We start from the raw sequence: 22,917 nt of genomic DNA, 5'->3' as shown, positions 1-22,917 counted from the left end.
TTCAAAATCATAAATCTCCAAAACTTCTTCACCGATTGCTTTGAAATTTTGACATAACGTTGCTTTCGAATACGCCTGTGTTTTATATTCATATAGATGTCAGTGACAGGAAAAAACATGTTTTTTTTTTTAAAACAGCGCCATCTGTTGGGTGTAAAAGCAACAAGCGCTATTGTTTCTCTAACTGCTCAGACCAACTATTATCTTTGGCACAGACAGATTGAGCCACAGCAATGCGTAGCGGGGTACAGCTAGTTATTAATAATATTTCACAAATGTAAAATATTTTTCTATTGAATACGTTTTTTTACCTTGTGACGTCACTACCCAAAAATTATCCGTCTTCGATATAATAACTAAGACAAACATTCCCGGGTTACAAATCACCTGAAAATATTTTAAAGTCTCTTACTACTTACTACTGGTGATGGAGGATTTAGCCAGCCGAGGAATTGAACACAATACGCCTTCGTGGGACCCAAATGCGATGACAACTCAGCCACCGACTGGTCGAAATATGTAAGTAGTTATAATAAGTAAGTAGTCATATTGATAAAACGGCAATTCTTTATTTCGCCACTGAGGTATCCAATGTATTTCACCAAATTAAATATTTGACAAACTTTTCGAATTCCGACTTACGAAGAATAATTCCCCGCAATGTTTCTCTATTTCGGACAAAAAATTCTCTAGAATATTTTAAATTTTCCCAGCATTTCGTCAGAATTTTCCTAGTGCTTTTGTACTCTTTTTCCTAAAATATATTTTTCTCCCCTAGACGTAGATAAATTTCCCTAAACATAACATTACGCTTGAATGTGTGTAAAGTCTGAACGTGATTGGTTTATTTATGGTCTGAACTATAAATAAACCATTCACCTTGGTCTGAACCTGCATGGGCTTTTTAGGCCCATGATATGAAGGGCAGTGTTGCCAACTCAGGACCTTTGGAGCTAGATTTAGCTCTAAATCCACTCAAAAGAAGTGGTTTAGCTTCTTAGCTATTTTTTCATAGAAAAATGAAAAATTTTAAGTTATTTATTTTTTAGGAATTAGCTATTTTCGTATTGTAATCCTTGTTTTTATCTCCCAAATTTACTTGCCGCCACCCCCCCGCCCCACTTTGGATGACGTCAGGCTTTATTTTAAAAATCTAACTAGATTTTAACTTGCCAACTGGCAACACTAATCACGGAAATGTCTGTGAATTTGGGAATAGTATCAAGTATTGTCTATGGGTGTTTATCTGCGGATCGGCGGCAAAACCAACGAAAATGACAAGTGACAAGTAGAGTGAAATTTGTTGGGTTGTGACTTTATTTATTTTTCTCTCTAAAATGGATTCTATTAGCGAACAGACAGAAACATCAGAAGATGCTCCCACTGAGGAGAAAGCTGTCAAAATAAATCCCATTAATAAGGACACTGTACACAAAATTTGCTCAGGGCAAGTACGTATTGCAACAAAACAATAATAAGCAATCTAAATACTGTAAAATTTGGTGTGTATTATATTTCATTTGAATGTATTATTTTACTTCGAGGTTGTCCTAAATCTTGCCATCGCGGTGAAGGAACTGGTAGAGAATTCCTTAGATGCTGGAGCTGCTGTAGTAGAAATTCGCCTCAAGGAATATGGAGAGGAGCTTGTTGAAGTTTTAGACAATGGATCTGGGGTTGTAGAGGATAATTTCTCAGGCTTAAGTAAGTAATTTTCTTTGATTGACAATTGAGTCTGTAGGCATATCTTAATAAATAAAAATCACTGGTCACTGTGTTTTTACACGCTAATCTCCGAAACTGCCCAACCGATTTCAATGCAATTTTGTGAATGTGTATGGTTGGATCCAGCTTGAAATATAGGACAGTTTTGGACCCAATTTTTTTTTTCAGATTTCTCATCCAAAATACATACAACCCCACAAATTTTAACTTCCCTTCATAGAAGGCGGTCTATGGCAGGAAAACGTCTTATATTATAAAATGTATTTCAAATGGTTCAGTTAAATTCTAACTGGTTTCTAATCTAAATGTATAAAAATTCAGCTTGCGTATGTTTGTACTCGTCAAGCTCGAAGAGCAGCCTACCGATATGGCTGAAAATTTAAAAGTTTGTTGTTATCAGTGCCAGGAGTGTTTAGAGAAGTTTAAATGGTAGAAGCAGTCGGGGATGGCCGAGGAATACAATATCTCTGCACCAAATGACATACCGAGTCGATTTAAAGTCGATATAATGTAGTTTTTTAACAGTAACATTGTGGTATAGAGTAGTGGATGTTGGAAGAAGTCAGAGGCGCCCGAGAAAGATATTAGCACTGCGGGGGATCCACTAGTAATATTATATAAACACATTGTATCGAATTGAATTCAATCTGACTAGAACAGTATTATTTTGTTGCAGCATTGAAATATCACACTTCAAAGCTTCGTGAGTTCTCCGATCTATTGGGAGTGGCCACTTTTGGTTTTAGAGGAGAAGCACTCAGCTCCTTGTGCGCCCTCTCCAACCTTACAATCATCACAAGACACTCTTCTGCAGAAACTGGTATATACATTTTAATAAATCTTTTTCTTCTGCTGCCATTTTCTATCGTAAATTGGTTATCATCAGAGAATTCTTCACTTTGAAGACTGTAGCCCGGAGCCATGTATTAAATACAGCACTCCCACAGGTTCATTGCTTGCATACTGCATGTTTCTAACTTGTTATTTGACAGAAAAAAAAATCCAGTGAACTTGAAAAAAGTTGTTTTTAATTTATTTTATTTTATTTTATTTGGTACAATATTTTTTTACATTTTAAGTATTCCAGTAATGTAGGCCTCACTGGGTGGCTTGCCCGTGCTGAGGCCTTAATATAATAAAAATTTTGGTAAAATTTTACTTACAAGTACCGTTTAAATATGCATTTAAAAAAAACAAACCTTTGATTCAATGACAAAACACAACAACTTTTTGCATTTACGATTCTGGAAAATAGTGCTGTTTAATATTAGCGCCCTTGAGGTAAGGTGATTTTTCACGAAAACGGCACTATATAAATTAGCCAAATATTAATTTACTTGAAAATCTGCAAATTGATACACCGTTTTGGAAGAATACCGATGTGAAATTCATGTTTGTTTGTAGGCACTACCAACCTAACAAAATCAAACACGAAACAAATATGGAGAAGCTAGAAACGCAAAATCTAAATAATCAATCATAATTGATTGTAAAATTAGCCAACAAATATTTAATCGGAATCACTCTCTGCTGACTGAGCTGTGGACTCATTACCTTCATCGTTGAATGGATAATAAGTCATACTGGCCATTTAAAAAAATGTGTGTACTCTGTCCTTGTGATGAGAGGAATTTACATAAGCATCCTTCGTAGTGTAGTTCGCTAAATATAAATATAATTAATAATAAGTAATTGTAAAATTATCCAGCAAATCTGTAATCAGATACACTCTCAAATTATGTAAATAAAAAACCTAGATGATATAAATAATTTAAACATATCATAAAGTAAAAAATCTGGCATTTAATTATTTAATATAATTTACTTACATGAATAATAAAACAACCATTATACCGTATAAATTAATATATACAGTCAAACTTGGTTATAACGAGCACGAGGGGACCAACTAAATTTGCTCCATATAGCCGTTAATCTTTATATCCAAATAGGTTTTTTTTTAAAGTCATATGTACCTACCTAAATGCCTCTACTATCAATATATTCGCAAATGTGCAGTATATTTTCAAAATACGAGTAGGTATTACCTATTAACAAAATAATTTTGAAAAATACACTTATATTACTCAAATTTATTATCAATGATTTTTTTAAGATTTTGCTTTCATGCTTCTCAATTTCCTCTTCAAAATAATCAACACATTATAACTATCATTACCTGGTTCAAGGCTTCCAAGAAAAATATCACTAAATTGTATATCTTTTTATCACTAGTTTGTGCGCACTGTACCTACTACCTACCGCTTGTAAAATTGCACTCGTCATAAATGCGGGATTGTTTTGGTTTTCGGCTGTAAAAAATTATTTGTCACAAACCAGTGATGCACAACCCGCAGCCCCATTCTTGCGGCCCGCGTGTCAATTTCATACGGGCCGCTTGGTCCGTATTCTCTCGTTGGTATACCGATATTTCTCTACTTGGCTGTAGAGAAATATCTCAATGTTTGGGGTAATTCTTGAAAACCCTGGCTGAGAACACTTTTTATAGAATTTTGGTTAATTTATGCTGCATTTCCTAAATGGAACCAAATTTGAAGAACCGGTTTGTATAACACAAAGATCAACAGAAACCTTAAAGTTGAAAAAGTTGTGCATCACTGGCATAAATTTACCCCGTGCAGGGATGTACTCGTAACTAGGTACCTTCACAAACATATTTATTGGTTTTTAAAACAAAATTGACGATGAGTTGTAATACAAAAGAAGATGTAAAAAGGGAACCAACGTGCGAAGCTCAAATTTCGCAGATTTTATGACAATTTTACATTGTGCCCGATGGATAGCAAACGGTTCACATAACCGACAATCTTACACAGGTAGTGCCATAAAAAATATGAATCCGTCCCTAACGGGATAGGAAATTCCCGCCCCTTTGTTTGTTACTACTTACTTTCAGAATAATTCTTGAATAATTTCCTACTACTTTTTAGACCCAGCGACCCATTCATGTATTCAGAAATTGTGTTGACAAAATTATTTACTCAGTATATCAGTGAATCCACCTCGCTATAACATTCAACAATTATATGAAGATAAGCCTGAACTAAAATATGGTTTTGTAATTGCTCATTATAGCCGTGAACTCGCTATTGCCGTGATCGTTATAACTAGAGACCGGATTATATGCATTTGCATATTTGCATATGCAAATGCATATTTAGACCCTTTTCAGCCGTAGTTGCATATTTTAGCAAATAATTTGAGATCTTGCATATTTACGCTTGATATCGTTCAGATGCCTCACATAGCGACACTATAGACGTCAGATAGCAAGGCGCGCGGCCAGCGAAGCTGATTGAAGAACTGTTAACTGATCTTACTGATCGCTACGGCCGGCGGCCGGAGCGGGGGGGAACCTCTCTCATCTTCGCCTGCGGTCGCGCTTACTCGGCTTAATTTGGCTAATTGCCGAAAACAATTCATTCATTCGTATGAGGGGTGATTTGGTATATTTTTATGGTAATTCAGTGAATTGCGAATTTTGTTTTTGACTGGTCGCACGCGCTGTTCTTTAGAGTTTCGCCTAGTGTTTTGTTTGTTTGCACGAAGTTGTACATTGTGAAAGTGAACCATGCCCCCTGATAAAAAAAGTGCCCATACGTGGATAGCTGAATATCCTGGAATATTTACATACGACGGAAAAGTTTTATACTGCCGAGTTTGCGAGAAAAACATTTCTAGCACAAAAAAGTTCCAAATAGACCAGCATGTCAAAACCAGTGTTCATATCGCAGGAGTGCAGAAGAAGGGCCCACGACAACAAGTTTTTACAGTGGCAAGTAGCAGTAACAGTGAAGTAACCTGATCTATGTGAAGCATTTCTTTCAAGCAATATCCCTCTATACAAACTAACAATTCCTGCCTTGAAGGATTTTCTCAGAAAATATTGCATAAATCAAAATATACCGGATGAATCTACTTTACGTAAAAATTACATACCATCAGTCATTCTTCTTCAAATCACAGAAGCCATCAAGGGTGTTATCAATGACTTCGATAGTGCAGAGGCTTTGGCAATTTTCCAGTGCAAAGAATCGTTTGACGACGTCAGTATTAAAAAAAAACTAGCTATGATTACCACTCATTTCGCCTACATACCTGCAAGTATAAAAACGCTTGAAACTCATGGATTGGCGTTGAATGCATCTATTCAGGTTATGAAGGAAATTCGCCTTATGAATTCCTCGTTGCCAAAGCTATTCCCGAGTAAACTCAAAGAAAAATTTGAAAACATACTGAATAATAACCCAGGGTTTGAACCTTTGTGCCAAATTGATAACTTCATCAACGGGGCAGGTGAAATTTTGCCCGGAACAATAAGTTCAAAAATCGCACCCAAATTTAAATTCTGCCCAGCCACATCAGTAGACGTAGAACGTTCCTTTTCCGCTTACAAAAATATATTAAGCGATCGTAGGCACAATTTGTCTACAGAACATTACTTACAACAGTACTTAGTCATATACGTTTTTAAAGGTAAATTCTAAATTTTATTGTTAAATACATTTTATAATTGATATTTTCGAAAATATAATTGTTATGCTTGAGAACTAATAGCTTACTAAAATAAAAAAAATATGTAACAATACGACTTCCTGTATTATTTCATGTTGCATATTTTGACCCTTTTTATGGATTTTCGTGCATATTTTAGCTATTTTTATTGCATATTTGCATGCATATTTTGGGCTATTTTTATTGCATATAATCCGGTCTCTAGTTATAACCAAGTTCGACTGTATATGTAATAAAAAATGGCATTTGTGTCAGGGTGTTTGTAAGAAAATAGTCTTTCAGCGTTGGTCAGTTTATTTCTCCTACATACAGGGTTCACAGCTTATATGTAGTAAAAAACAGAGTACAGGAAGTTGTAGCACAAAGTAAAGTCATTTAGAGTTTAAATAATGATCACTTACATTCTCACTAAACACTTAGCGTAATAACCTCAACAGAGGACCCGTGGTCTCTTAGTTGGGTTGAGGTTTTCCCGACAAGTAATGTCCCGAGGGAGCTGTTACTTGAATTCCCAAGGAGGACCCGGAGGGTTCTCTCGACTTGGTACTGGGGAGTGTTACAAAGTAACTGGGCAATGACCACTAGGATTCTGTTGCTTAGTTTAACCACGAGAGTGGCTCGGCCAATGGGGTGTCTTCCTGTATGGGTGATGGGCTGAAGTTGCCGAGCGACACGGCGCTATGCGTGTGAGGGAGAAAGTATTCGGATCCGTGCTTCGGACGATACACCGCGCGCTACACATTTCATTATTATTACGATAAAAAATTATGAAAATAAAATTGGCTTTTTACTTTTTTTATTTATTACAAAATAATACAATAACATAAATAAATAACAGTATGCAAAATAAATATAATTTTTTTTCCTAATTATTCTACTACTCCATAAGGTGAGCTTCAGGAGCTTGTGTTTATGGGAGGAGTAAGTATGTACAAAAAGAAAATATGCTTAAAAGGCGATGTGTAAACAATATTAAAAGTATTATTAAATAAGTACAAACGTAATTCAACTTACAAATTAACATAATTCAATCTTAAAATTATCTACAAACATAATTCGATGTACACAAGCCTAGAGAATTAGGGTAATAGTAGTAATTTACTAACTACCCCTGATATTAAGGGTACAATATATCACTATCCAATTTTAGGGAGTTAATTTGCTTTTTGAATTATTCATATTTCAAAGTTTCAGTTACCTTAATTTTGTTTTTGGACAATAATATGTTGTACCATTTCACATTGTGGGTCAAATCCCGGCACTGGGAGTAATGGGAAAGGGCACCCGGAATGAGGCAATCCAAAGTACTCATAAACGGACCAGACCAAGGCGAACCAGACAATTACTCAATATGGACAGAAACTCACTGAGGGAACTGGTAGGACTACTAACGGGACACTGCCATCTCAGGAGGCACATGCGAGTGGAAAACACCAACAGATGGAGGAAATGTGAAGAGGATGAAGAGACTCCAATTCACCTATGGTGCCAATTTTATTTTTTATTTTTTTATAGTGAATACCTCACAAGAGTCTCCAACTGCTCCCGTCTGGAGCCAGTGAGACTATGGCATCCCCAATTGGGGGATGTTGGGAGGCTGAAGGTAAGTGGGGAAGGGAAAGAGGAAGGTGGGGAAGTACCTGGCTATTCAGATCTAGTCACTAAACACGGCTAAAGCCATTTGGAGCAACGTTTCAATTCTGAATGGTGGTCTTACACCAGGGCGATACTGGTAGTATCTTCCACTCTGGAACGTGCCGCAAATATACTATATATTATTTTAATTAATTAATTGTGAAATAACACAAATTAATCAAATAAAATTTATTTGCGCACGCCGGGTTCGAACCCGCGACCTTCGGAATGGCAGTCCAATGCGTTACAACTGGACTATGCCGGCCGCCAATGTCCCGCTCTGTTGGGAACAAGGCTCAGATAACTGGGAAGACACATTGTAGAACCAGAAGACATAGCCACATATCCAATGACAACCCTGGTGAACTTTATTAAAGGGACCGGATTACTATTAAAGGAATGAATTGAAATGGGCGATAGCACAATGGGCCTATGGCCTAAGTGCTCACGGGAACCTTACGTCAACCGTCTCCTATATTAAAAAAAAAAATTACACCTAAATACAAGTAGTGGTGCAGAGCCGTGGTTGTTCTTAGCATTGGGATGCTATATGAGGATATAATTTATATATAAGGCTTTTCTTTTATACAATTCTGTGATAGTTTGTACATTAAATTCCCATTAAATTTAAAAAATAATTTACGTTTGTGTATAATAAAAAAAAGGCATTTCGTATAAATGAATTATATATATATAATTTTAAAAAAATAATTAAACATATAATACATATAAAATGAGTATTAAAAACTGTACTTGGAAGTAAAATTTCTCGAGCAACCATAAAACTAATATTTCAATATTTTTTCACTAATTTTTCACTAAAAATAATAAGTAAGCATAAGCAAGACAAAAGGACGTTTCTCATTGACAATTTTCAAGGACATCTCTGTGAAAAGTGTATACCCACATATGTACAAATTCACTAAATTCTAAGTATGTACTGTTCGCATAACATGAACTGATTTATCTCTGCCTTTTCCAGGAATGAAGATAATCTACAATCACAAAGGAGAAATAACGAGCTCTGTGCCGTGCGCTCGACAAGTAGGCACCACCGTCACCCTTAGCAACATATTCAGTACCTTGCCAGTCCGGCAGAAGGAGTTTCATAGGAATATCAAGAGAGAGTTCAATAAGATGACTCAACTTCTATACGCCTACTGCCTCGTATCTGAGGGAGTCAAGTAAACACTATTCATTTTTGTTTTATTTGAGGAGTTTTTATTTTTTAATATCAATTTTGTTACATTTGTCATGTACCTATGTATTAGCATAAAATTAATTTTACTACCTATTTTTCTGTTAGTAAAATTTTAGTGTTTTCCATTTCAGAATTATTTGCACAAATCAAACAAGCAAAGGAAACAAGTCAATAGTGGTGGCTACTCAAGGGGGCTCACTGAGGGACAATATAGCGTGTGTATTTGGGGTCAAGCAATTACAGTCTCTGCTAGACTTTACCCCCTTTTACCCCGAAAGCTACACTCCTAATATGAAGGAGGCCTTTTTTAACAATTTGGAAAATGCCAATGTTGAAAACACTCCCGCCTTGTCAGAATGTATTGATGTGTCTGATATAAAATCTGAACATGAATTGGAATTATCAGATGAGTCTTCCAATGATACTAATGAAGTTACCAGTGCTTATTCCAGTGATATCCTAAATAGTTCCCTCAGTAAAGATCAGCTGACTCAATCTTCTACCTTATCAAGTAGCCAGAAAAGTTTTGATTTAAAGAAACCATTTGATTTTGATGGTTTTATATCTTCCTGCGCTCATGGTAATGGAAGGTCTACAACTGAAAGGCAGTTCTTTTACGTAAACTCCAGACCCTGCGAACCCAACAAAGTTATGAAGTTAGTCAATGAAATATACAGATCATATAACCCTCATCAGTCTCCATTTGTATACTTAAATCTCAAAATGAAGAGGTCTGCCGTTGATATTAATGTTACTCCTGACAAAAGAAAACTTTTTGTCGACAGGGAAAAGCATTTAATAGAAGTTATCAAAACATCACTGACTAAAATTTATGAAAAGATCCCATCCTCCCTAAAAATGGAGAATACTAAACACGAATCATTGTCAAATTCAAAATCCAACAGTGATGTAAGTATTTTGAACTCTCAAAATTCTCCCACCATTTTTTCGTCCTTTTTAAACCAATTTGTCAGCAAGTTTTCACAAAATGATCCCGCTTCCAAAAACAAATCCAGTAATTTTGAAACAAAGAGGAAATCAAATTCGTCTTTAGATGGCTACGTTACGAGTTGTAAAGTTATAAGAAAATATTCACCTGAGGTATCAATAGACCATGAGATAGAGACTGAACAAATAGAAGATCTGATAAATGGCGAAGAAGATTTAGAAAGTAAACCAGACTTGGATGAAAAGTTAGATTTGAAGGATAATGCTTCTGATGTTAATCCTGCTTCACGTGCCCAGGAAGATAATAGAGAGACTGTACTTTTGGGGTTTTCAGACCAAGTTCCCCTATCGCAAATTCTTGACATCAGTGATGCCATTTTTGATGAGCCTAGTAGTAGGAAGTCTTTCAAATCGGATACATCAAAACGAAAGGTACCAGAAGAGAAAATTAAGTCTCCAAATCAATCATCGTCAAGTACCACAGTAAAAACTGTTACTTCTGTAGTCGTAGATACTCACTTTGAGAAAGTGCCGTTAGAAAAGAAAAGTGTTAAAATAAATACAACATTAGACCAAATAAAACATCTCATGGTGGAAACAAGTTATATTCAAGAAGTCAATCGAACCCGAACTGAAAGAGTTAAATTCAGATCAGAAATCAGTCCCGTGTTTAATAAAAAATGCGAAGAGGAACTCAAGAAAGAAATTTCCAAAGACATGTTCAGTCAGATGAAGATAATTGGACAATTTAATCTCGGTTTTATCATAACTCAATTTGAAGAGGATTTGTTTATTGTAGACCAACACGCTACTGATGAAAAATACAATTTTGAAACTCTTCAACAGACTACAGTTCTGTCTAGTCAAAAGCTGGTTGTGTGAGTTACATTGTTTATTGTTTTAAAATTCAATTATTAACCCCACTGCCATCCCTTATTTAAAATCATTCGCAGAGTTAAAATTTAATTAAATAAATAAAATTATTTTTAAAAAGAATTTGTGGGACAAAATTTACGTTTCCTTTTATAGACCGCAATCGTTGGAGCTTACGGGAGTTAATGAAAGGGTGCTCATGGATAATTTAGAAATCTGCAGAAAAAATGGTTTTACCTTTGAAATAAATGAAGATGCCCTACCGACCAAAAGAGTAAAGTTGCTCACATTGCCCATTTCTAAAGATTGGATATTTGGTAAAGAAGATGTTGAAGAATTGCTTTTCATGCTGAAGGTAAGATGTCCTGTTATTTATCACGGATCATACCAAAAACCTAGAATTCATCCAAAGAGACAGTGTCCCAAAAAAGTCCCTACCCTTGGTAGTGGTTTCCTGTGGGTTGTATTGGAGGGATCTCTTTTGAGCCCCCTTCTGTGATCAGGTATCGTGGAGGATCCTGTTGCCCCAATTATAGGCATAAGGTCTCTGTACTCCAATAGGTGACCATGTATTTCGGAGGCATCATTCGCAACACTGTTCTCCAATTCAATTTAACTCTTTCTAGCATGTTAGCTCTCTCCTTAGCTTGGAATTTTTGCCTCCATAGATGCATTTATCGCAACAGATTTAAATGTGAAACCTTCCTGTAATGTGTATACACTTAATTCTGTTTTTACATGGTGGATCCCTTCCACTTATAGAATAAAGAAGAACACCAGAAATCCCTCGTGGAAAGTATTTTGTGATCCAAATATTTGCCTTTTTGGCATGTTTCATGAAATATTTGTCTAATCGAGGCTTAAATTTCCAATACAAAACTGTGTTTATGAAATTCAAATGGGATGGAGATTTATGATGTTAAGAGAACGTAAGTAAGACAGAGTGCTGGGCTAAATGGAACATTTGTTTCCATTCAAATTTGTATGGAGGGCACTTCTAGTTTTCTATAGTATACGATACTAGTTTTTATTTGCGGCTTCGCTCGCTGTACAAAGAATTTTCCCACGGGAATGAAAAGTTTTTCCGGGGTGAAAAGTAGCCTATGTCACCTCCCAGTCCTCCAACTATCCCCAGGCGAAAAATCACATCAATCATTCGTTCCGTTGCGACATGAAAGAAGGACAAACACATTCGCATTTATAATATTAGTTAATATGGGAGATTGACATTGGAAATGAGTTCTATTGTAAGAAAATCACTCTAGGAAGTCAAAAAATGAAATTAATAGCTATTTATTCCTACGCTATTATGGGGTTGAAAAACTCCGGGTTTATAATAAGAACCGATATTACATGTGTTATATAAAAATGGTATAAAAACAGAATTGACTGATTATTATGTGTTCAGGATGCTCCAAACAATGCTGTTTGCAGACCAAGCAGAGTCCGGGCCATGTTTGCCAGCCGGGCCTGTAGGAAGTCCGTAATGATTGGCACTGCGCTCAGCAAATCTGATATGAGGAAGCTCGTCGATCACATGGGCACCATAGACCAACCATGGGTAATGTTTATTATTAATCTATTACTATTACAGAATTGATTTAAAAAACAATATGCTGATATTTTGCTCTGGGTCTTATGAATATTATTTGTTAATGTTTGCAGCAAGAGTGGTATATACTCTCAGTATCGCCCTGGCGAGTGATCACAATTTAGAATTGAAATGTTGCTTGAAGTGGCTTTAACCAGATCTGACTAGTCAGGTACTTTCAACCTTCCACTTTCCCATCTCTTTCCCATCCCTCCCTTCAGCTTCTTCCCTCACATCATATCCCAATCGGGATGCCATAGTCCCACTGACTCCAGATGGACAGTTGGGAGTGGTTGGTACTCTTGCGCACTTCACACTAAAAATAATGTTTTTTCTTTTCGAACTTCAATTATAACTTTTTAAAAATATATATTATTTTAATTTTGATTGTTATTTTTTCAGAACTGCCCGCACGGTCGTCCAACAATTCGTCATCTTATAAACTTGGCCTTGATTGATTCCAAATAATCGTATTAGTACTATTTATGAGCAGAACATTATATTTTCTAACTTGTTTAAGTACTTACTTTTTTTTAATCTATGTTGGGTTTTTATTAATGTTAAGCATTTATTGTATGTTATGTAACATGTATTAATAAATCTGATTTGATTTATAATATCTATCTGTACCTACCTATATAGTTTGGAGAAGATTGAATAGTATGTATATTTTTAAAATTTTAATTGTAGCTATCTTTTAAAAATACAATTTATTAGAGGGCAGGAATAAAAAGTTTGAGAAACTTGGTTTGCCCGTTGTCATGGAAACGATTATGACATATTTGCAAAACAAAGTCAGAGTATTATATGTTTGTCAAAGATGTCAGTTTGTATTTTGTATTATAAAAAATAGAAAAAACTAATCACTAAGCTATTTTTACTTGCTATAGATTGCAGTTACGTAATAAATAATAATTAAAGTTTCTTTGTATTTGATAGACATTTGAAAAAACTTTTACCACCATGCAACTAAAGTATCTACAAACCATTATTGACTCGCAAGTAAGTATTTATCTTTAATAATTAATGTCAATATAAAAATAAAGAAATTACACTGTCGTAATCATTGTTAATGTTTACAAATATGTATGTACACAATTAATGCCACATACATAATATTTATTTTCTACACGCAAACAAAAATGAAAATGCTTGCGATCCGCAAATAACTAATACATTATGGTCCCCTTTAAACGCCGATTTTAGGTCTGTTCCAGCTTTTGAGCAAATTGTGATCAGCTGTATTGCATGTCAACATCGCTGTAATCAGCTGATCATAATTTGTTCAAAAGCCGAAATCGGCATTCAACAGGGACCATTCAAATGTCAAAAAAATAAAATAGCGTTATCGGTGCTTCGATGACAATGCTACACTTGAATGTCAATGAAACAACTGGCCCTAAGTAATAAACATTTTTAACTCTGAGTGCCTGAAGGCTACAAAAAATTTGGATAAACTTGTCGACTTCCGCTTCACGCTTGATATGCAAAAAAATTATAAATCGCACTGCGTTGCAACTTAATTACTACAAGAAACAACTATTTATGCAGAGGGAGATGGTAAATGATGCATTAAAGCAAGGCTGCCCAACCCCAGGCCCGCGGGCCACATTGTGGCCCGCGAACGAATTATAAGTGGCCCGCGTGAACCATTTTGAAAAAAACCCGCCAATTTGAAAAAGTGTCGCGGACCCGCGGTAAAACAAACAATGCAGCTTGCGCGCGGTCACCAGTGTTGCCAACGAAGGCGATTTATCGCTATTTAGGCTACTCAGAACGAGAATCAGCGACGAAAAAATCAAACCTCTTGAACTTACTTTTTAAACAAAAATACACCGATTTTTGATATTTTTTGCGTCCGAAATGGAATCTTGTAGCCACCCCCCCCCCCCCCCCCATGGAATTCGAAAAATTGTTGTGGGGAATCACATATGATGTTTTTGGGTGTGCGGAATTTTTCTCAGCGAATTTCTGTTACAACCCCCCCCCCCCCCCATGGATTTCAAATATTTTGTGGGGAGCACTCATTTTGAATTTTTTTTGTGGGGAATTATGTATTATAGAAATTCTCTAACAACCCCCCCCAGTCCGTCAGTATTCAGTGGCCCGCCAGTGATTTTTAAATCGTCGATTTGGCCCAACTGTTAAAAAGGTTGGGCAGCCTTGCATTAAAGTGTCATTTTTTCTCAAAGTTATGTTTGAAGGTTGGAAATATGAGTAAATTAGTAAAAAAACCCAAACTAACAGCCTACAGTCGTATTTTTAAACCGATTAAACCCCTGACTTAAATAGTTGTCTTCATTAGATATTGAAGTTGAAATCGAATGTTGTTTTTTTAAAGATTCTTTGCATGAAGCGGAATTCAACAACTTTACCAAAATTTGTACCAATTGAACGCTGCTACAGCCATTACAAAACTATAACAAAGTTGCTACTGCGTCATTCATAAACGCTCAGTTTGTGTGGTTTGTTGTATTTTGAGAAAAACACTTATTTAGCTTTATGAAAAATATATTAAAATATTTTTTTGCAACATGAGAGAGGAAGAAAACATTTGTTTGAATATTAAGTATCTATTCTGGGGAAACTACTATTATGGTAGATTATATACTATTTTTAAAAATGTAAATACACATTTTCTGGTAAGACAGTACAATTTTTGCATAAAAACAAGTAAGTTATGAGGAAAATAGAATCAGCTGATGCTGGTGCTGGTGGGGCGAGCCGTGTGAAAATTTACCGTCAGCACATGACGAAGGTATTATCTCGCAGGAGCTCGGCATTCCAAAGGTTAATCAGAAATTTTATTTTATTTATTTTGAACTAGCCGTTTCCCGCCACACATTGCTGTGGCTCAGTGTGTCTGTGCAGATAGAGAAACAATAGCATGTGTTGCTTTTACGTACAACAGATGGCGCTTTTTTTTTTTAATAAAAGAATGTTTTTTCCTGTCACAGGTGACATCTATATAGTATAGTTATATAAAAACACACGCATATTCGAATTCAACGTTATAACAAAATTTTAAATCAATTGGTGAAGAACTTTTGGAGATTTAAGATTTTAAACAAACAAACATTTACATTTTTTTTATAGATTCAATCTTTTATAAGCATAATTTATGCAATGTACGAGGTGTATCCAGAAAGTAAGTGTACTGAATTTTTGTAGGTTACAAATCTTTTTGTTGAAACAAAAAAAATACATGGTTACCGTATTACACATGTAAGCTATTTTTCGACATAGTCGCCATTCCTCTCAATGCAGATGGTGAAGCGGGGTATCAACTTTTTGATGCCTTCCTCGAAGTAGTTTCCCGCCAACACCTTCGTCCACTTTTCCACCTCCTCCTTTACCTCCTCGTCGGTTAAAAACCTTTTTCCATCCATGTACAGCTTCAGGGAGGTAAAGAGATAATAATCTGAAGGTGCTAGGTTAAGGGAATGCGCGGGGTGGTTCAGGATATCCCATTTAAACGAAGCAAGCAGTTCCTTCGTGGCGTTGGCCGTGTGTGGTCTGGCATTGTCGTGCAGCAGGCTGACTCCCTTTGTCAGCATCCCTCTCCTCTTGTTATGAATCGCCTTCCGCAATTTTTTTAGGGTCTCACAGTATCTTGCAGAGTTGATGGTCTCCACTTGAGGCAGATATTCAATCAAAATTATGCCTTGACAGTTCCAAAACACGGATGCCACGATTTTCTTGGCTGAAATTGTGGTTTTGAACTTTTTGGTGGAGGGTGAAGAGGTGAGAACCGTTTTTAAACTCGCGATACCACTTGTACACACTCGTACAATTCATAGCTTTATCACCATATGCAGTTTTAACCTCATTATAAACCTCAAACGGAGGTTTTTCCTTCCAAACGAGATAACGGATGACGCCGCGTATTTCACATTTGGCGGGAGATTGGATTGACATTTTTCACGAAACGTGTTGTCGCGTTGACACTTCTCAACGTACTGACCTTGAACAGGTCTCGTTGCGGAGGGGAAGAGTCAGGCTACACGTAAGTGTAGCCAACATATCGAAAATAAAATTCATTCGGTCGTGAGAGCCTCAGTACACTTACTTTCTGGATATGCCTGTACATATGTATTTGACGGCCTCCATGGTCGAGGGGTAAGACTCTCGGCCAGCAATCGGCGGTCGTAGGTTCAGATCCCGACATGCGCAAGTAAATTTTAATCATCTTAAAATGGTTTTGGCCGTGTTTGGTGACCAGATCTGTATAGCCAGTTACTTCTTCACTTTCGTCTTCTAATCTCCTTCCCCTCCCCGCTACTTTCAGCCTCACAACATACCCTAATTGGGGATGCCATAGACTCACTGACTCCAGACGGTTGGGAGCAGTTGGGACTCTTGTGCAGTATTCATAATATAATATGTATTACTAGCTGACATGTACCCGGCGTTGCTGGGTATTATCCTAAGGAGATAGACATATACCATCGCCGACTTTTCTGTACTCCCTTTTAAGATATTCAATTCCGTAGTACATTATTTTGATGTATTTCTAGAGGTTTAGCCAGCATTAGCAATGTAGTGCCTGAAAATATATTTATATGACTTGATTATAAAACATTGACTCTCTCTACTTTCTATAAATAAAATATGCATGTATCATATATGTAAACCTTCTGGAAAAAAATCTCTAAATGATGGTGAAAATCCTATCAAAATCCGTTGCGTAGTTTAGAAGAACTAAGCGCACAAACAGACAGACGCGGATAGCGACTTTATTTTATACTATTTAGAGATTGTAAATTGGCGCAGACCCTTGAAAAATCACAGGATAGTCTGAATGAGATTGTCTAATTAAAATTTTTGCAATCGTAATTTTTTAGTAATGTATTATATTTAAAGAGTCAATAGAGAATGTAAAATTAGTTTTTAGATATCTCCAAAAATGACAGATTTATGAACTTTCAAAGTGAACTTGGGTAAATTGTGTGCAATGGTGTCTCGTGTCGTCACACAAGTCACGACCCATTAACTGACTGTAAATTGTATGCAATTGTGTATCGTGTCATCACGCAAGACACGACCCAGTAACTGACTGTAAATTGTATGCAATGGTGTCTCGTGTCGTCACACAAGACACAACCCAGTAACTGACTGTAAATTGACATAGGTACAAGTCATAATAAGGAACTCCAGTGAAAAATATTGTGGCTTAAAAATTTATATATATTCATATAGATCAACGCCGATTCTGAAGATATAATTTTGAATAAACTAGCGCACACCCATAAAAAATCATGGGATATTTAATTCCAATTTTGAAAAGACAATTAGAATAATTTTCTGTTAAAATATTACATACTACATAGGTACTTTATTGCTCCTCTCTAAATTTGTTCAATTAAACAAACAATTCCAATTTTCAAAATGAGAAAAAATTTAAATGAATTAAATATTTATTTTTTCAATTCTCTATGAATAATACAAATTTCGGTCGTATGTCAGTAACTCTGGATCAATGAACTGTAGGTGTCCAGAGGAGTATGTATAAATTTTGAAAATCAAAGTAAATCTCAGTTCTAGAATTCATTGAACCCGAGTCACACAGAGACACACCACCGTAATGATTATTTTTGATAATGTTATTTTTTAGAATGGAGAGAGTCCCATAGCAGCATTGGCCTGGTCACCTAATAATAGAAAATTGGCCGTAGCAACATGTGACCGCACAGTCCTGCTTTTTGATGACAGTGGCACGAGAAGGGACAAGTTCAACACCAAACCATCAGATCCCACAGCTGGAAAGAAGTCATACGTTATATCATGTAATTCTCTTCAGCCTGAATTTACATACTTATTTAACCTATTGTTTATGGTATATTGTTTCATATGTGCAGGTGGTCATAAGAGTACCTTACAAAGAAATGAGCAGCTAACCAACTTTTTTTTGCAACTGGTTATCCACCAATCTACAGTAGTGACGCCCCCGAATGCATAGATAAGTTTGTATATCTGTAGGTATATTTAATAACAAATGAACAACTAACAATGGGATCTCATCTGATCTAAGATCTATTTCGTAGATCGAAGCATTTGAAAATGAAAGGAATTGTCACACATTCACTCTTGCTCTATTCTATTCTATTTCAATGGTTGGTTACCGTGTTTTATCCCCCCGGAGTTTACATGAGCGTGGGTCCTTCTATGAGCTGTCAAATCGCAATAGTCATATTTGAAAACTGTCGAGCTTCATTTTTGTTTCTGTTCTTGCATAGATTTTAGGATCCAGAGACTTCTCTAAAAATATAACAATATCGGATTCCCTCCATTTGTATCCTATTTTTTTTATTCGACACACATTAGACATTGGTCCACTGTGTTGCATTCAGGTATCAACTTCAGTTCACATGGTTCTATTTTATGGTCGATTCTGTATAGAATAGAACAATAGTTGAAGTTGATTCAACATTGGGCTTCTATTTCTATTGGACGTTCTATGGCATAGATAGCCTATTCACACTGATTTATTCCACATTCTATGAAATATGATGTGGGAATGCGCCATTAGAAGAATATGATCATTGATTTAGCTTTTTTAAAAATAAAACAGGAATATGTTTTTCTAGCATTAGGTAGGTGCCTGACATAATTAGACCACTCACATGCCTGACCTCCAAAATAACAACTGACTGGCATAAAATATATTAAAAAAAGGAATAATCAAAATAAATTAAAAATATGAACACAAAGAGCGTATTGCCATAGCACAAATTATGTAGGTACCTACCAAGTTTTTTTTGTTTTTTCAGAATTTCTTCATTTTATTTTTATAATTCATAATATTAGGTCTGGCATTCAACAATCAGTCGGACATGCTGGCCGTGGCACAGAGCGATAACATGGCATTTGTGTACCGGGTGGGGGAGGGCTGGGAGTCCAAAAAGGTGATTTGCAACAAGTTCCCCCTGTCTGCTCCATGCACCTGTCTCTACTGGATGACCCCCACGTCGCTGCTCGCCGGATTGATGGACGGGAAGATAAGGTGTGCTAGTATTTATTTTAGTTTTGTATGTATTTCGGGCTACAGCCTGCAGGGTGAAGATTGCCCTGATGATAGCAATTATAAGAATGCTCTGCGTTGGTTGGAGTTTGATGGTGGAGTTGGTTGGTGCTTCTACGGCAATGTACAGTAAATATTGAATTATTTTGTATGGTGAAAAGAACTGGGGAACAACATGTAGGTAAATCAATTTGGAGTAACAAGTATTTAGCTCTTGTCACCAAACAAAATTAAAGCAAACAATATCCCGGTTCAGACATGTTTTTATTTTGTGTGATGCACACACAAGAGTTCAAACTGTCCCGAGCCGGTGGAACTCCATGACATCTACATTTTTTAGGATTTTGTGAGACTGAGTGATTGAGCTGATGCTGTTGTGGGGGAGTTGAGGGGAACAGGGAGGTTGACTAGAAATAGGCTTTTCAGATCTTAGCACTAAACATAGCTAAAACCATTTAAAGGGAGGTATCGATTCCAAAGCCAAAGCCAAAGATTTCACCATGATATTATTTGTAACCACTGAGTTCACAGCTTATCGCTCTTCCACAGAGGTCGTTGAGTAGTATTTTCACAGGCGGGTAATGAGTTCACAGCTTATCACTCTGCAACAGAGGTCATTGTGTAGTATTTCACCAGACAGATAATGAGTTCCTTTCGAAAATTCAATATGGGTGTTTTGAATGTATGTAGTTGCAGAAATGGAAGATTGTACGAAGGAGGTTTTCATAGTTTTCAAGGTGGTCTGGTAGAGGAGCATTTCCAGTTGGTTGAGGGCCGGAAGAAGTGTGACAGGATGATCCATGGATCAAGAATATGGTTTGTTATTAGCTTATTGTACACTCATGTCAATTAATTCACCTGACATTTCAGGACATTGGATTGCAAAACTAACAAGGGCAGCAGTTCATGGGCGGGGGCCTCTGCATGCATTTCTCTTTCCGGGTTCGGGGGCAACTTCCTGGTGTCGGGACATGTGGACGGGGCGCTCCTCACATCCGGGGGCCGGCTGCTGGCCAGACACCCCGTGCCCCCTTCTGCCATGTGCGCTTTGGAAAATGCTGTAAGAATTCAATTAACATTACGTACATATTATATATATTCAATAAACTATTATAATATATTTCATTAACAATACGCACATATATATGTATTTATTTATTTTTATTTTAAAAGAAAGACAAACATTCCCAGGTTACGAATAATAACAATATTTGAAAATCTCCTATTACCACCACAGTAAGTGGAAAGTGTTGCTTGTGTTGTGATGGAGGACTTAGCCAGCTGAGGAATTGAACACACTATGACTGCGTGGGACCAAACGCGATGTCAACTCAGCCACCGACCGGTCATTGGTATATATGTTGTTAAGTTCTGAAGAACAAAATGCTATTTTAAAATCATTTTTCAGAGATGCCAACCGAACGGTGTTTTAATGTGATATATTTTTTAAGCCATAATATTTTTCACTGGAGTTCCTTAATAAGTGTGTAAGCACTGCAAGCCACTGCTTATCTTTTTCTCGTCTTAATAACCAGGTCCTGGCAGCGGGGTGTGACCGACGAATCGTGGTGTACGACGCATCCGGGAGACCGCTGTGTTCCTTCAATCACTCGCGAGATTCTGCCCAACAAGAATTTACGGTGGCCTGTGCTAGTACCAGCGGACAGGTACAATGCCAAACATTTATAAACCACTAATTTACACTGTAGATGTTTTAACATTATTCACAATCAGTCCATTTATAGGATGCCTCACGTTGGCTTTGTATCGACATATTCAGGATCAGTCCATTTATAGGATGCCTCACGTCGCTTTGTATCGACATATTCAGGATCAGTCCATTTATAGGATGCCTCACGTCGCTTTGTATCGACATATTCAGGATCAGTCCATTTATAGGATGCCTCACGTGGCTTTGTATCGACATATTCAGGATCAGTCATTTATAGGATGCCTCATGTCACTTTGTATCGACATATTAGATTTTGGTCAAAGTTCACTACTTTTAGTATTTAGATATCCTATTTAGTAGATAAAACCACTTCACAACACTTATCCGATCATGAAGCATGCTATTTTATAAGTCATGAAAATATATACTTCTTAATACAAGTATAGGTATGTTCAAAGGTATTAGGAACTGACACGAAAAATTCTGCCTCAACACAGGCTAGCCTAGTGAGGCGGTATTTGAGAAACCTCAACTGTACTTTTATTTTCTTTTTACCTTCACAATATTATGTTTGTATTAATAGTTCTTCATTTTTGTTAATTTTATAACCTTAAATATAAAAGTTACAAATCAATGTACACCATAATATGTATGTATAGTTGTAATGTGTAAACCTTCCTAAATAAATATATTATTATTATTATTATATAAATGTAGAATAATAAAAGGGAGCGCAAAAGTCATCACCTTATCAGAAGATGCTCTCGTTTTTGCAAATGGTGTCTTACATCATCACGACTCTGATATTTGTAAAGTTATGAGAAGCAGAATACACGTTGACAAAACATGGAATGCTCTACTTCTCAAGAAAGGCCGAAAATCGATTAGATTGCCAAAAACGACTTACATATAAAAACTGTTAGCGCTTCCATTTACTTTGGTGCAACTCAGTCAATAGTCGTACACAGATTTAATCCTACATAAATAGATGAACTAGCATTCAAAGCACTTGCAAAAAGCTCACGGACCACCAGTTAAGTAATTTGTGGGTAGTTACAATAAAAACTGGTGACTTATGTTGTAACATGGGCATGCATTAATAAAATGTTCTGTTAGTGATTCTAATAACAAAAAACGTTGGTGTTACAGGCCGCAGTTATCGGAAGCTATGATATCTGCCACGTGGTACAGTGGTCAGCCGACCGAGGAAGGTGGATGGCAGGAAAGACTTTGAACATTCCCGGTCTCTATACCGTCCGGGCACTGGCTTGGAGCCGCGATGGGGCCAAGCTTGCCATTGGAGGATTTACAGGAGCCACTCTTATCTACGAAGCCATGCTCAAGTGAATTATTTATTACTAATAGTTCTGTGAACAGTAGACCTCACGTCCCAAAAAGTATGTTTCTAATATAATAAATCATAATAAAAATTTCCTCTGAAGTCATTAGATTTGTAAGTAAGTACTTAAATACCGTAGGTACGTAAGTATAGTAAGTACGTAAGTACTTAAATATATTATGAACCATAAATATGTTTGTGTATCATTTTTTATTTCAAATTCTGTCTGTGCAGAATTGAACTTTCATGGAACTCGAATTTTAACTTGGAAATTTGATGAACTGTTCAAATTTCAAAGTTCGTTTTCAAGTTCTGTTATTTTATCACTATTGGCCAGTTGTTTCACAGAACCGAATAGAACTTTCACACAAGTTGA

At 36.4% G+C, this 22,917-nt stretch overlaps 3 protein-coding genes across 4 annotated transcripts in view; all 3 read left to right on the top strand.

Annotated features, from left to right (window-relative positions):
- LOC149422436 (thioredoxin, mitochondrial-like) overlaps positions 1-22,917 on the top strand; it is a 289,804-nt gene that overhangs the window by 187,157 nt on the left and 79,730 nt on the right. The window lies entirely within an intron of this gene.
- On the top strand, positions 1,267-13,027 carry Pms2 (mismatch repair endonuclease PMS2). 2 transcript variants are annotated; one of them, XM_089633805.1, is made up of 8 exons: positions 1,267-1,451; positions 1,545-1,704; positions 2,402-2,545; positions 8,879-9,080; positions 9,229-10,923; positions 11,075-11,273; positions 12,327-12,479; positions 12,912-13,027. In XM_089633805.1, exons 1-8 carry the CDS (start codon positions 1,338-1,340, stop codon positions 12,975-12,977), a joined length of 2,733 nt encoding a protein of 910 aa, XP_089489931.1. In that variant the 5' UTR covers positions 1,267-1,337; the 3' UTR covers positions 12,978-13,027. The 2 variants fall into 2 exon arrangements, with proteins under 2 accessions (XP_089489931.1, XP_089489930.1); XM_089633804.1 differs by having other exon boundaries at positions 9,214-10,923.
- Oseg2 (intraflagellar transport protein Oseg2) overlaps positions 18,017-22,917 on the top strand; it is a 50,832-nt gene continuing 45,931 nt past the window's right edge. The window contains exons 1-5 of the mRNA XM_089633802.1: positions 18,017-18,295; positions 19,317-19,512; positions 20,401-20,590; positions 21,066-21,197; positions 22,352-22,545. Coding sequence (XP_089489928.1) covers positions 19,343-19,512; positions 20,401-20,590; positions 21,066-21,197; positions 22,352-22,545 — 686 coding nt within the window. The 5' untranslated portion in view covers positions 18,017-18,295; positions 19,317-19,342. The remainder of the gene's footprint in view (positions 18,296-19,316; positions 19,513-20,400; positions 20,591-21,065; positions 21,198-22,351; positions 22,546-22,917) is intronic.

Source organism: Hesperophylax consimilis, chromosome 7 (genome assembly GCF_061612785.1).
Source record: "Hesperophylax consimilis isolate HC1 chromosome 7, BYU_Hcon_1.0, whole genome shotgun sequence".
NCBI classification, from domain to species: Eukaryota; Metazoa; Arthropoda; class Insecta; order Trichoptera; family Limnephilidae; genus Hesperophylax; species Hesperophylax consimilis.
The sequence above is the reverse complement of the archived record's forward strand: the minus strand, read 5'-3'. Positions and strand labels throughout refer to the sequence as shown.

Bases quoted from the DNA above. Each gene is read 5' to 3' on its own strand.
- Pms2 (XM_089633804.1), top strand. From the start codon at position 1,338: ATGGATTCTATTAGCGAACAGACAGAAACATCAGAAGATGCTCCCACT. The intron at 2,546-8,878 runs GTATATACATTT...TGCCTTTTCCAG, and splicing joins ACACTCTTCTGCAGAAACTG to GAATGAAGATAATCTACAAT. The intron at 12,480-12,911 runs GTAATGTTTATT...TTATTTTTTCAG, and splicing joins GCACCATAGACCAACCATGG to AACTGCCCGCACGGTCGTCC.